This window comes from Anser cygnoides, chromosome 30 (assembly GCF_040182565.1).
Source record: "Anser cygnoides isolate HZ-2024a breed goose chromosome 30, Taihu_goose_T2T_genome, whole genome shotgun sequence".
Taxonomy (NCBI): Eukaryota; Metazoa; Chordata; class Aves; order Anseriformes; family Anatidae; genus Anser; species Anser cygnoides.
The window spans coordinates 3,092,811-3,107,104 of record NC_089902.1 but is presented as its reverse complement, the minus strand read 5'-3'; the positions used below and the strand labels follow the sequence as shown (position 1 = coordinate 3,107,104).

The 14,294-nt window shown below is 52.5% G+C and overlaps 2 protein-coding genes across 2 annotated transcripts; one reads left to right on the top strand and one right to left on the bottom strand.

The window, feature by feature from the left end:
• The first annotated feature begins 4,522 nt into the window (after window positions 1-4,522).
• LOC136787706 (olfactory receptor 14C36-like) lies at window positions 4,523-5,639 on the top strand. Its single transcript, XM_066985022.1, has one exon. It carries the CDS (start codon window positions 4,599-4,601, stop codon window positions 5,637-5,639), a length of 1,041 nt encoding a protein of 346 aa, XP_066841123.1. The 5' UTR covers window positions 4,523-4,598.
• A 7,535-nt stretch (window positions 5,640-13,174) lies between these two features.
• Window positions 13,175-14,089, bottom strand: LOC136787695 (olfactory receptor 14J1-like). The gene has a single exon (XM_066985008.1). The coding sequence runs from the start codon at window positions 14,087-14,089 to the stop codon at window positions 13,175-13,177; it is 915 nt and encodes a 304-aa protein (XP_066841109.1).
• Window positions 14,090-14,294: the final 205 nt, after the last annotated feature.

The window sequence follows — 14,294 nt, the reverse complement described above, 5'->3', positions numbered from 1 at the left end:
CCCTCGCAGTGTTCAAGAAGCACCAGGACAAGGTGCTACGGTATCTGATTTAGTAGCTTAGTGGGTAGTAGTAGTGATAGGATGGTTGGACTAAATGATCCTTTCCAGCTTTGTGTTTCTATGATTTCTATGATTCTATGATAGGACAAGGGGAATGGTTTTAAACTTGAAGAGGGTAGATTTAGAGTAGATAGTCAGATGAAATTCTTGACTTGGAGGTGAGGCACTGGCACTGGTGCTGTGGGTCCAGAGGTCACCCAGAGGGAGTCTGGATCAGCCCATGCCCTTGTGTTTGAAGGAACAGCTGGCGAGAGTGGAGAGGCATCAGTGAAATCCTGGCAATACCAGAGTGAGAGCCAGGTGGGGAAGAGAAGTGGCTGTCTGCAGCCTTCAGAGAGGTGTGGGACAGCACAGGAAAGCCTGCAGAGGAGAAGGCAGAGGGCTCTGACAAGAATGGAAGGCCGCAGCAGCACTGACATCTTTGTCTCCGCAGCCATGGCTTATGAGGAGACGTGTTATACTCATGGCACTGGGACCATGTATTTTCCTTTCAACCATGTGCAAACACTGGGAGGTTTCATACCATTGTCCTTCACATGATCTTATGGGCATCGTCCCCTACCCCACAGACCCCAGGAAGAGCCCTGAGTGAGACATGGGGGTGCAGGATCTGTCCTCCAGTGGCTAGGGTCAGGTCTTGGCCCTTCTGCTTCACCAAAACCAACCAAGACTTTTCTCAGCACAGCGCTTTGCCTGTCTGTAATCACGGCCTCCAGTTAGCTGCCCTAACAAGTCCCTGGGGATGCTTTGTTAGTAACAGACTAGAATAGCCAACAGAGTGTATAGTGTACTCTAATACTACAGGATAGAGTAACCAACAGAGGTGAGACAGGTACTCTGAGATCATGAAAGGCATCAGAAAGCTGATCCCAGTTAGATGACTGATATGGGGGGGTCAGGAGTAGCCTGGCCAGGAGAGATGTGAGATTTGGGGGTGGGAAGAGGAAGGGAAGAGGAGCTTGGAAGCTTCCTTTCTAGAGGTTAGAGGGTTCATGTAATGTTGATGCTGTAACACTGACTTCAAACAGTCTTCTGTGTCCCTTACACTATTTTCAACAGTAACAAAAATCCCTCAACATAAACATTAGTCCACCACCCTGACAGGAATCCACTACTCTAATGCAGAAGTCAAAGTATCACTTTTAGGAAAACTCTGCCCATAGCCCCTTTCCCTTAACTTTCCTTTCTTGCTCACCCTAATCACTGCCCTTAACACTAACATTGAAACGCTCTATTTAAACCCAGACTTTTTGAGAAACCTAAGCAAAACCGTTAACCATACTGCATGCCCATACCCAAACCAGAGACCTGACTCCACAAACAGAAATCCAAAAACACCCACTAAAACTTTGCTTAATCTCTAACCGAGAAAGTGAAAAACAGGTACCGAGGGGGCTCTCTACGTCAGCTGCGTCTCCCCTAGGTCAGCTCTGCCTCAGGATCTCCTGCCCCAGCAGGAGGAATGGGACTGGGGCAGTGACTGGGAGGTCACTTCTGTCTCTGCAGCTGATAGGGCAGCAGCAGGAACGTGTCACGCAAAGGGACTGTGAGGTCCCTGCTGTCTGGAGGTGGCAGGTCACCCTTGGCTTCTCCCTGGGACCGGCACTTTGGGGCTGACATCTGCCAGTGGCCCTGCTAGGCCAGCAGAAGGCCCCTGCTTGGCATGCTGCCTGTGGGATCCCCTCTGCCTCCATCCCCAGGAGGACCCAGACACAAAGAAGGCCCGCAGATGGCTTGTCCTGTCCCTTCTGCTTGAGGCCAGGACTGGACAGCAGGAGGCACAAGGCTTGGCTGTGTCTAGCCAAGAAGCTGCAAGGCCAGCAGCAGGCCCAGGCCTTGGAAGATGCTGCTGAGGTGACTTCTGTGTGCTTGGCTGACAGGCCGCAAGGAGCCTGATGGGTTGGGATGCCTGCTTCAGGAGTGGTTTCCACCCTGATGGAGCTTTCCTTGGTAGTAGGAAAGAGCAGGAGAGAAAAAAGTGCCACAGAATTCCCTTTGGAATGTTGGCACTCACCATGAGGAGGAGGAAAAGTCCAGGGGAACAACTGATCTTGCTGCTAGAGCCTGAGGCAAAGAAGACATTAAGTGCCTCAGCCTTTGCCTCATCTCTTGTCACCAGGTTTACCCCCACATCCATTAAAGGATGATGAGTCTTCTTAATCCTCCTTTATTAAAGTGTTTATATAAACGGTTTTTATTGTCTTTGACAGTAATAGACAGATTGAGCTCTACCAGCGCTTTGGCCCTTCTAACTTTGACCTGCACAGTCCCATAACATTCAGGACACAGCTCCAGACAAACTGACAGCATGCATGAGAAGGAAGCACAGAGGAGGTGGAACCTGGCAGCCTTCCATCCCCTGCCCTTCTGTGACTCTGTGCTGTGATTCCATTCAGCTGGTTACTCCTGTGTTATCCAAACCTTCCTGCAGCTCCTCATGCCACTGTCTTGTCAGAGAAAGCACAATCACACGAAGGTTGAACTGTCTGCCTGCGGACATTAACAGCTGACAGAATGCAGCATCCATGTGGGAGAACCTTGAGAAACTGCAGGATTTTGCCTATGGAAACATCTTGGCATTTACAAGGAGAAGAGCCCAGTCCTGCACCAGAAGAACAATAACCCCACACATCAGGGCAGACTGGGACCCTGCTGAGTGAGCAGTGCCCAGGAGGGAGAGGGCCTGGGCACTACGAGGGATGCCATACGAGCAGAGGTGCTGCTCCCCAGGAACCAGGCCAGCTCCCTACAGAGCTGCCTTACGAGGAGCATGGCCACCAAGAAAATCTGAGTTATCAGACTCAGCTCAGATCCTGTGAGGTACCACACGGAAAAGGGTCTGCAGCCAGCAAGAAAACAGGTACAGGTCTGGAAGTGCCTAGGACAGCCTCGTGTGGAGAGCAGCAAGGGCTGTGACAAGGCTGAGAGTCCCAACAGGACCCAGGGCTTTGTGTCCATGGCTCTGGCTGTTGTCTCTGCCACTGAGGCCTAGGAGGAGACAGCTTATTGGTAAAGCACCAGGGCCTCATTGCCTCCTCGCCCCCACCCACGAACCAGGCAGGGCTTGTACCATTCTCCTGCACTTGGCCATGCACATCCCCATCTCCTCCTGCCCCAGAAAGAGCCCTGAGCAAGGTGTGACAGGAACAGGTCTCTCTTCCAGGGTTCCAGGGGTCAAGGCCTGACCCTTGTGCTTGGTGAAACTCATCCAGTTTGCAAAAGGGACATCAGGGTCACCTTCACATTGCCTTTGTCTCCTTGTCCTCACTGCCTCCAATGCTCTGCTCTAACGAGCTCCAAGGGAGGCTGTGTCAGTGCTGGCCCTCAGGGGGACACTGCAGGAAACTTGCCTCTGACTTGGACTTGTTGAGAGATGTCTTCAATTGTCTCTCAGTGCCTGAGGTTCGTGGGCTCCTCAGCAGAGTCCCCCGAGGGGGGATTCCAATGCCTTGGGCTGGGCGTGTGGTGCTGAGCTGGGCCGGGCTCGTGGGACAGAGAGAGCTCGTGGCAAGAGGGCCCTGGTGCAGAGAGACAGCTGTGCCCAGGAGCAGCTCCTGTGCACAGCGCAGCAGGGCTGGGGGCTCTGACCGCAGGCACCCAGGCAGAAAGGGATTCTAGGCAGCCTGCAGGGTGCGGGCAGAGGAGAGCTGAGTGCAGGAGAAACCTTCACAGCCCTGCACACGGTAAGTCTCTGGCTGTAGGACAGTGCAAGGGAGGCTCCTGGAATGGGCTCCTGGGTCCAGGACATCTCTGCCTTGCCAGGAGCTGCCAGGATATCTCTCATGGCTTGTGCGGTGTGGAGGAGAAGGTGCTGCAGGGCATCCCTGGGCAGAGGAAGCAGAGGGCAGGGGCTGCCTGCGAAGAGAAGGCACTTTCTTCAGTCTCTGCCTGCATTTTCCTTCTCTAATACTTGGGTAGGCTCTGTGTTAACAGAGTTGTAGGGATTGCACAGATGATGGAAATTCCTGTTTCATTGAACGGAGACAATTAATCCTATCCCCAAATTCCTACCATACGACAAGGAGCACATTCCCAACGCTTCTTGCACTCCAGAGCTCTTTTCCCTCTGCTGGCTGTGCCGGGCAGATGGCACAGGGGTGTGAGGACAGGCTCTACCTCACCGACACCGCAGCCTCGGCACCGCGTTGGGTCCGCCCTGCCTGCCCATGCCTGCTTCTCTCCCTTGCCCAGCGTGGCAGCTGCTGGTGCCTGATTCTGACAGGGAGTGCTGTGCACGGAGGGTGAGGCAGGAGGAGATGCTCCCTGCTCTCTCCGGCCAGACACGCACGATCTACCTGCTGCTTTTGTCTCCTGGGTGTTGGACAGGGAAGACGCACATGGAGTCACACAGCCAAACACACCTCACTCAACCGAGGGAGCCCCTTCCCAGGAACCTTCCCTCTTGGGACCTCCAATGGAGCAGAGCAGGCTCATTGGGAGCTGCTGGGCAGAGGCAGCTGCAGTGTACAGGACACTCAGCAAGCACAGAGCAGGGCTCCAGACAGGGAGACAGACAGAGGTCCTCTTGGAAACAGGGAATGTATGGCTTTAATTGGGAATTAACTGAATTATACTCACAGACTTTACTCATAACACTCTTTTTTTTTTTTTTTTTTGTCATTTGGCAGTGCCATGACCAAAACCAGCAAATGCCCAACACCAGCTCTGTGAGCGAGTTCCTCCTGCTGGCATTCGCAGACACGCGGGAGCTGCAGATCCTGCACTTCGGGCTCTTCCTGGGCATCTACCTGGCTGCCCTCCTGGGCAACGGCCTCATCCTCACCGCCGTAGCCTGCGACCACCGCCTCCACACCCCCATGGACTTCTTCCTCCTCAACCTCGCCCTCCTCGACCTGGGCTGCATCTCCACCACTCTGCCCAAAGCCATGGCCAATGCCCTCTGGGACACCAGGACCATCTCCTACCAAGGGTGTGCTGCACAGGTCTTTTTCTTTCTCTTCTTCATATCAGCAGAATATTCCATTCTCACGGTCATGGCCTACGACCGCTACGCTGCCATCTGCAAGCCCCTGCACTACGGGAGCCTCGTGGGGAGCAGAGCTTGTGCCCAGATGGCAGCAGCTGCCTGGGGCAGTGGCTTTCTCAATGCTGTCCTGCACACGGCCACTACATTTTCCCTGCCCCTCTGCCAAGGCAATGCTGTGGACCAGTTCTTCTGTGAAATTTCCCAGATCCTCAAGCTCTCCTGCTCAGACACCTACCTCAGGGAATTTGGGGCACTTGTATTTAGTTTTTCTTTAGCATTTGGCTGTTTTGTTTTCATTGTTGTGTCCTATGTGCAGATCCTCAGAGCCGTGCTGAGGATGCCCTCTGAGCAGGGCCGGCACAAAGCCTTTTCCATGTGCCTCCCTCACCTGGCTGTGGTCTCCCTCTTTCTCAGCACTGCCATGTTTGCCTACCTGAAGCCCCCCTCCATCTCTTCCCCATCCCTGGACCTGGTGGTGGCAGTTTTATATGTGGTAGTACCTCCAGCAGTGAACCCCCTCATCTACAGCATGAGGAACCAGGACCTGAAAGCCACACTGAAGAAAATGATTCTAGTGGTAATATTTACTTAGCAATAAATTGGCTGTCTCACTTTTCTAGTTTTATTCAAGTTAATCTCAGGCAATTCTTGACCTTTAGGTACGTATTCTTTAAAATTCTCTTTGCAGATAAATATTTGTTTTCATTTCTCTTTTCCAGATGACCAACCCTCTGTGTGACTCAGAGGCTTGCTCTGAATGTGTTTATTTCTAAATGACACCTGCCCTCTGTTGTGGCTCCTTGGTACTAAAAGTGAAGTTGCTCAGTGCTCAGGGCTCTTCTTCCCAAACTGGAGTGCAGAAGGCGCTCAGGGAATGCCAGACTCAAGGCCTCACTCTTGTGCTTGGGTGCCACCTGGACACAGGGGCATGAGGGCACGGGGTGGGGGGTGAGGGAGCCAGGGCTGACCTGAGTCGTCACTGGTGGATTCCCAGTGCCCCTGGAGGCGCTGACCGGTCAAGAAGCGGCTTCCTGGGATTGAAATGTGACAGGGCTGGCGGCATCAGGGAGGTATCGGGAACCACCAGGATACCCTAAGGGTTCTCCTGGGATGCCGTGTGCCTTGTGTTGGGTGGGCAGTGAGTGGGTCTTCACAGTAAAGCCAAGCCAAAGGATGCACGGGCTGATGGGAGCTCTGCAATGCCAGGACACACAGCGAGGCCACAACACGAAGGTCTCAGAGTCCTTCAGTGATCAGTAGGAAAGGGCCAAATGTGGGTGACCAGGCGAGGGCAGGGGGGTGGGGAGAGGTGGGCAGGGGCTGGGCTGGGCTGGGCAGTGCCCGGCAGAGGGCACCAGCAGCGTCAGGGAGCGGTGGCAGCATGCAGGGGAGGGCTCCCAGCAGGGCTTGGTGCTGCAGAGCCAGGGCTGGGGAAGGGAGCCCAGAGCTGCAGGGGCAGGGGACACGAGGCCGCTCGGGGCCCTTGCTGGACTGGGCAGAGCAGGAAGGGGGCCCAGGGCATTCGTCCCCTCACCGCAGCCTGCCAGGACCTGCATGGCACTCACGGAGCGTCCAGGGCCAGGCTCTGCCCCGTGGTGCGCAGGGAGAGGGCAAAGCCTCTCTGAAAAAGAGGCTGAAAGTGAGAAATGTCCCTCCGCTGCCTCGTGGTGTGACAGGGCCAGCGGGGGAGAGCTTACCTTTATTTGATGTAGTTCTTGTGTAATTTGCATTGGTGATGGCACAAAAAGACAGCTCCTTCACCAGTGATGTACATCCTTCTTCATGTTAGGACACCACTCAGCGTCCTTCACTCTGCTTTATCTCACAGATGAACTGGATTAGGTCTCCTTGATTACTCTGAGGCACAGTGCAGTGCTTTTTGCCTTCTGCTACTGCAGCACAATATGTGTGACTTTCCCTTACTCTGTGCATTGACCTGACGGGTCATTTCACATTTTTCACTTTGCCTAGTTAGAAGGGGATGATTCCCTAAAGTGGGGCAAGCTGATGGGTTCTGCCTCAGCCATTTGAAGTGTCCTGCTCTTGAGTCTTTCAGCCTCAGTTCTCCACAGATGACCTAGGACGGTAAATGGATGTTTAGGTGTCTCCTAGGAAGAAGGGAGAGTGTCTTGGGATCCCAACGGCCATTTCAAATTTAGGTCTATCCAAAGAAACGGCTGAAGAAGGAATTTGCCTTGAAGGGGTTTCCTGTGCTGGTCTGGGCTGCAGTTTCAAGGAGAAAGAGCACTGCTGGCAGTGGAGGTGCCCGGGAAACATCACCTGTCTCCACCGTATCCACCAACGGGCTCTGGTCTCCTGCAGGTCCTTTCAGACAGCTTCCATTCCAGGGAATTACTCTAACTGCACCAGAGCCTCTGGAGGCCTAATGATTTCATTGAAAGCATAACCAGGAAATGGGATTTCAAGGAAATATTTCAAATGTGAGTAAACTACTCTGAGGACCTTGGCACTGGTTGCTTATGGTCAGACAGCAAAGCTCTGCCTCAGTACCCAGTATTTTCTTCAGGACTTAAGTCATAAAGCTCATTACCTCATTACCTCAACTGATTCAATCCCTTCCGTAAAATGTCGCACAGTGTAGTTTCTCTCATGAAGAAATAGGCATTTTCAGGATGTATTTTCATCACAGAAAAAGAAATACTGGTGTTCACCTGTACTTGCATTGTCATCGCTTTGTCTATCATGGTGTGCTCCCTCATCTCCCAGGTACATCCACCTGTCTCGATTAAACAGTCCATGCTGAATGTCCCCTTTCCAGCTGCCTGTCTGGACCTATGCACTTCCCATGGTTCTCCTGGCTTGCCCTCCCCTTCCTCCTGGATCACTCAGACCGCCCTCACCAACCCAGTTGCTGCTTTGAGCTTCAGGGAGTTGAAGCTTGCCCAGCTATCTGCAGTCTGTCTAATTGTGTCCTTAGAAAGCTCATCATCATTTATCATTGAATTAATATCATATGGATTAATTCTAATCTTAACACTTATAATTTCCGGTCTATCAGTATAAAAGACTTCTGGTCCAGTCGTCCTTTTGGGACCATAAACCTCACAGGAGGCATACAGGATGAGGAGCTTGCTTTGCTTTTGGAAGATTGCCGCATGTTTTCCTGTTGTTTGGTTTGAAATAAGGAGAAACCCTTCTGCGCCTGTGTGCATCCAGGTCTCTAAGGCAAGCAGGAGGGAGCTGGTGCAAAGGAGCTGTAACACCCAGCTGCAGACCTCTGTGCCAAAGTCTGATGGAAGGAAAAGTGATGCAAGCGCCAAAGAGAGAAATGTCAGGGCTGGGGTGCTGAGAAGCAAGGTTCTCCACGCAGTGTCAGACCTCAAGAGTCTGCTTTTCCTCCCTATGCAGGTCTCCAAAGGAGACACCCTCGATCAATATCAGTTGGAGAATAATGCTCCAAACCGAAATTCAGCTAAAGGCATCCTTTAAGATGAGAAAAGATTTTTTTCAGGTGCTTCTTGAAATCTTCCTCATTAACTACACCATGAAAGCTCTCCAATTAGCTCTACAAGTCTTGAAGACTTGAAGAAAATTATGGGAGAGATATGTCTGCCTAGGACATTCTGCATTTTAATGAGTTCCATGGTGTATTTTGGTGCTCAGTCTATGAAGCTCAGGTACTGAGAGGAGAATGATGTAACCGCTTGAGAAGGTAAAGTCAGGAGGAAAAGTTGAAGTGACTTGGAGTATTAATGGGCCCCACTGAGGGCTGTTACTAACAAAGCCTCCCCAGGGACTTGTTAGGGCAGATCATTGGAGGCCATGATTGCAGACAGGCAAAGCGCTGTGCTGAGAAAAGTCTTGGTTGGTTTTGGTGAAGCAGAAGGGCCAAGGCCTGACCCCAGCCCCTGGGAGGGGAGATCCTGCACCCCCACGTCTGGCTCAGGGCTCTTCTTGGGGTCTGTATGATGTGGTGGGCAGTGTGATGCCACTAGAAGAACTTCATTAGGACACCCCCCCACCCCTGCACAGGGTGTCAAGGAAGCAGTGAGGGCCCATTGCAATGACTCTGTCTCGTCTCCTCAGAAGCTCTAGCCAAAGGGACAAAAACTTCAGGGCTGTTGGGGCCTCCCATTCCTGACAGCACCCTCTGCCTTCTCCTCTGCAGGCTTTCCTAAGCTGTTCCACACTTTGCCCTATTTCCTTGAAGTCTGCAGACACCCATCTCTGTCCAACACCTTGCTCTCATCCCGGCATTTCCATCATTTCACCAATGCCTCATCAACCCTCACCAGCTGTTCCTTGAAACACAAAGCTAGAGACTGATAATAGATAGTCTTTGGGTGACCTCAGGCACCACAGTACTACTCTTTGAGGGACATTTCTTCCTCCTCGTGGCCAGTGCCAACCTTCCAAGTTGAACTTTGTGGCAGTTTTTTCTCTCCTGCTCTTTCCTACTAGCAAAGAAAGCTCCACCAGGGTGGAAACTACTCCTGAAGCAGGCATCCCAACCCATCAGGCTCCTTGCGGACTGTCAGCCCACCAGACAGAAGTCACCTCACCAGCATCGTCCAAGGCCTGGGCCTGCTGCTGGCCTTGCAGCTTCTTGGCTAGACACAGCCAAGCCTTGTGCCTCCTGCTGTCCAGTCCTGGACTCAAGCAGAAGGGACAGGACAACCCCTGTGCGGGCCTTCTTTCTGTCTGGGTCCTCCTGGGGATGGAGGCAGAGGGGATCCCACAGGCAGCATGCCAAGCAGGGGCCTTCTGCTGGCCTAGCAGGGCCACTGGCAGATGTCAGCCCCAAAGTGCCGATCCCAGGGAGAAGCCAAGGGTGACCTGCCACCTCCAGACAGCAGGGACCTCACAGTCCCTTTGCGTGACACGTTCCTGCTGCTGTCCTATCAGCTGCAGAGACAGAAGTGACCTCCCAGTCACTGCCCCAGTCAGATTCGTCCTGCTGGGGCAGGAGGTCCTGAGGCTGAGCTGACCTCTCTCTAGTCTCCTAGCGACTAGATTTTACCTTTCTCAGTTAGAGATTAAGCGAAGTTTTAGTGGGAGTCTTTGGTGTTCTGCTTGCGGAGTCAGGTCTCTGGTTAGGGTATGGGCATGCACTATGGTTAAGGGTTTTGTTTAGGTTTGTCAGGAAGTCTGGGGTTAAATAGACCATTTTAATGTTAGTGTTAAGGGCAGTGATTAGGGTGAGCAAGAGAGTAAAGGTAAGGGAAAGGGGCTATGGACTGAGTTTTCCTCAAAGTGATACTTTGAGTTCTGCATTACAGTAGTGGTTTCCTGTCAGGGTGGTGGACTAATGTTTATGTTGAGGGATTTTTGTTACTGTTGAAAATAGTGTAAGGGACACAGAAGACTGTTTGAAGTCAGTGTTACAGCAGCATCAACATTACATGAACCCTCTAACCTCTAGAAAGTAAGCTTCTGAGCTCCTCTTCCCTTCCTCTTCCCTCTCCCAAATCTCACATCTCTCCTGGCCAGGATACTCCTGACCTCCCCATATCAGTCATCTAACGGGGATCAGCTTTCTGATGGCTTTCATTATACCAGAGTACCTGTCTCACCTCTGTTGGCTACTCTATTCTGTAGTTTTTGAGTACTCTATACTCTGTTGGCTATTCTAGTCTGTTACTATGAAAGCCTCCCGTGGGAATTGTTAGGGCAGATAACTGGAGGCCATGATTACAGACAAGCAAAGGCACTGTACTGAGAAAAGTCTCGGTTTGTTTTGGTGAAGCAGAAGGGCCAAGGCCTGACCCCAGCCACTGGAGGAGAGATTCTGCACCCCCCTGTCTCACTCAGGGCTCTTCCTGGGGTCTGTGGGGTAGGGGACGATGCCCATAATATCATGTGAAGGACAATGGTATGACACCTCCCAGTGTTTGCACATGGTTGAAAGGAAAGTACATGGTCCCAGTGCCATGAGTATAACATGTCTCCTCACAACCCATGGCTGCAGAGACAAAGGTGTCAGTGCTGCTGCAGCCTTCCATTCTTGTCAGAGCCCTCTGCCTTCTCCTCTGCAGGCTTTCCTGTGCTGTCCCACACCTCTCTGAAGGCTGCAGACAGCCACTTCTCTTCCCCACCTGGCTCTCACTCTGGTATTGCCAGGATTTCACTGATGCCTCTCCACTCTCACCAGTTGTTCCTTCAAACACAAGGGCATGGGCTGATCCAAACTCCCTCTGGGTGACCTCTGGACTCACAGCACCAGTGCCAGTGCCTCACCTCCAAGTCAAGAATTTCATCTGACTATCTACTCTAAATCTACCCTCTTCAAGTTTAAAACCATTCCCCTTGTCCTATCACTGCACACCGTGAGAAAAAGTCTCTCCCCAGCTTTTCTGTTGGCCCCCTTTAAGTACTGGATGGATGCATCTCCTCAGAGCCTTGTCTTCTCCAGGCTGAAAAACCCCAACTCCCTCAGCCTGTTTCAATAGGAGTGGTGCTCCAGCCCCTTGATCATCCTTGTGGTCCTTGTCTGGACTCACTCTAATAGCTTCATGTCATTCTTACATTGGGATCCCCAGAGCTGAACGCAGTACTCCAGGTGGCATCTCATGAGAGCAGGTGGGGTCTCATGAGGTTCCCACAAGCAACCTCTCGAGCCTGTCCAGTTCCTTACCCCCAAGAAGGAACATGACAACCTATAGCCAGGCCTTCTTCCTCTAAGGGTCCTACTGGGTATGTAGGCAGAGGGGATCTCACAGTCAGCATGCCAACCAGGTGTCTGCTTGTACTGGGTCTGTCTGGGATGGAGTTAACTTTCCCTGCAGCGGCCCACATAGTGTTGTGCTCTGCGCAAGGTGAAGTTGCTCAAGGACTCCTCCTAGCTTGGCATCATCTACAACTGAGCTGAAAAATGCACTCCATACCATCATAAAGGGAGATAACAAAGATGTTCAATGGTGTTGACCCACGTGCCCCATCACTGAGGGATGCTGCTGGTGTCTGGCTGGCAGGAGGACTTTGTACCACTTATGTCCAGCCACCCTCCCCCCCACATCATCATCTCTTTCTTCAGTCCAATTATCACCAGTCTGGCTAGAGGGAGACCCCAGGAGACCATGGCAAAGGCCTTGCTAATGTCTAGGTTCACCATGATCCCTTCTTTCCCCTCCCCTACTGCTTCAGCAATCTCTTGGTTTTCCTCCAAGTGCCTGAAGATGGCTGTGGCAGGACTTTCCCCATCGTGTTACCAGGAGTAGAGTTGACAATTGCACTTCTGCCAATCCTTTTTGTTTCCCTTCCTGAAGATGGGTTTGATGCCTGCCTTTTCCAAGTCCCCAGAAATCTCTGATCCAAACCTTTGACAGCCCAGTCCAGAAAGGCGGGGTATTGTGACATGGCAGAGAGGAGCATCTGCATTGAACCTGTGCAAGCGGGGGTTACAGGAATCTCACAAGGACACCAGGGATAGTTTCTGGAGTCACACAGGGCAGTGTCAGGGCTCTGTGAGGTGTCCACATCTGAGCTGTCCTCCTGTGCTCCTCACACACACGGGGCTGTTGAGAGACATGAGCCCCTGCCTTGCACACCCACAGGCAGTGCACTGCAGCACTTGCAGTGTCCCTCTGGCTCCTGCAGCCACTGATAGAGGCTGGGAGGCACCTCAGCCCTGCGGTGCTTCACCCTGCTCTGCCCTCCTCTGAGATGCCCCAAGGCATGAGGAGTGGGCACAGGGACCTCGGTTCAAGGAGGCACATCCCAGAGCTGCACTCAGGTGGCTTCCCAGGGGATGTTACTTGGACTTGTGGCACTATCTGCCCCACTGGCCTTCAAGAGGCTTGTAGGAATAGCTGATGGCCTTGGTGCTCACTCATGTTCATCTCTCCACATGCATGCGATGGCACCACCAGCAAAGGGTTTCTCTTCCCATTTTTCTCCTGCACACACAGGGGGACCTGCTCTTCTCCCATGACATCCCATCTCCCAAGGAGCATTTGCCAGGTGAGCACGTCTGCGCTGGCCTGGACAGACACTGTGGCAACCCTTCCCCATGCAACCCACTTTCTACACAGCCCCGAGTTGCTGCCCTGCCCGGCAGAGTATTAAAAATGACCACAATACCAATAGAATAACCCTTGTGCCAGTAATGTGTTAGATTAGAAGATGAAGGGCTGAAGACGAAGGGCAATATCTTGATTTTGAAGAACATCAAGGCATTAGTTTCCTCAAAGCATCTTTCAGCTCCAGGTTCCTCATGCTGTAGATGAGGGGGTTCACTGCAGGAGGTACCACCATGTACAGAACTGCCACCACCATGTCCAGGGATGGCGAGGAGATGGAGGGGGGCTTCAGGTAGGTAAACATGACAGTACTGATAAACAGGGAGACCACGGCCAGGTGAGGGAGGCACGTGGAAAAGGCTTTGTGCCGGCCCTGCTCAGAGGGGATCCTCAGCACAGCCCTGAATATCTGCACATAGGACACCACAATGAAAACAAAACAAGCAAATGATAAACAGGCACTAAATACAATAAGCCCAACCTCCCTGAGGAATGCCTTTGAGCAGGAGAGCTTGACGATTTGAGGAAGCTCACAGAAGAACTGATCAAGCTCATTACCTTGGCAGAGGGGCAAGGAAAATGTATTAGCTGTGTGCAGGACAGCATTGAGAAAGCCACTGCCCCAGGCAGCTGCTGCCATCTGGGCACAAGCTCTGCTGCCCACGAGGCTCCCGTAGTGCAGGGGCTTGCAGATGGCAACGTAGCGGTCGTAGGACATGACAGTGAGAAGGGAATACTCTGAACCAAAGAAGAAGACAAAAAAGAGAACTTGAGCAGCACACCCTTGATAGGAGATGGCCCTGGTGTCCCAGAGGGCATTGGCCATGGCTTTGGGCAGAGTGGTGGAGATGCAGCCCAGGTCGAGGAGGGCGAGGTTGAGGAGGAAGAAGTCCATGGGGGTGTGGAGGCGGTGGTCGCAGGCTACGGCGGTGAGGATGAGGCCGTTGCCCAGGAGGGCAGCCAGGTAGATGCCCAGGAAGAGCCCGAAGTGCAGGAGCTGCAGCTCCCGCTTGTCTGCGAATGCCAGCAGGAGGAACTCGCTCTCAGAGCTGCTGTTGGGCATTTCCTGCCCTTCATCAAGGGTACTGCAAAGAAGAAAAAATACAGACTGTTAGGGTAATTTTCCCTGAGGAATACTCTTTTCTTTTCTCATTAAAGCCTTCACATTGTCTTTCTTTCAGGGTTACCTTTGTGTCTCTCCCTGGTTGTAGCCCTGATTTGTGCTTGCTGAGTGTCCCGTACTTAGCAGCCACCTCTGCCCATCAGCC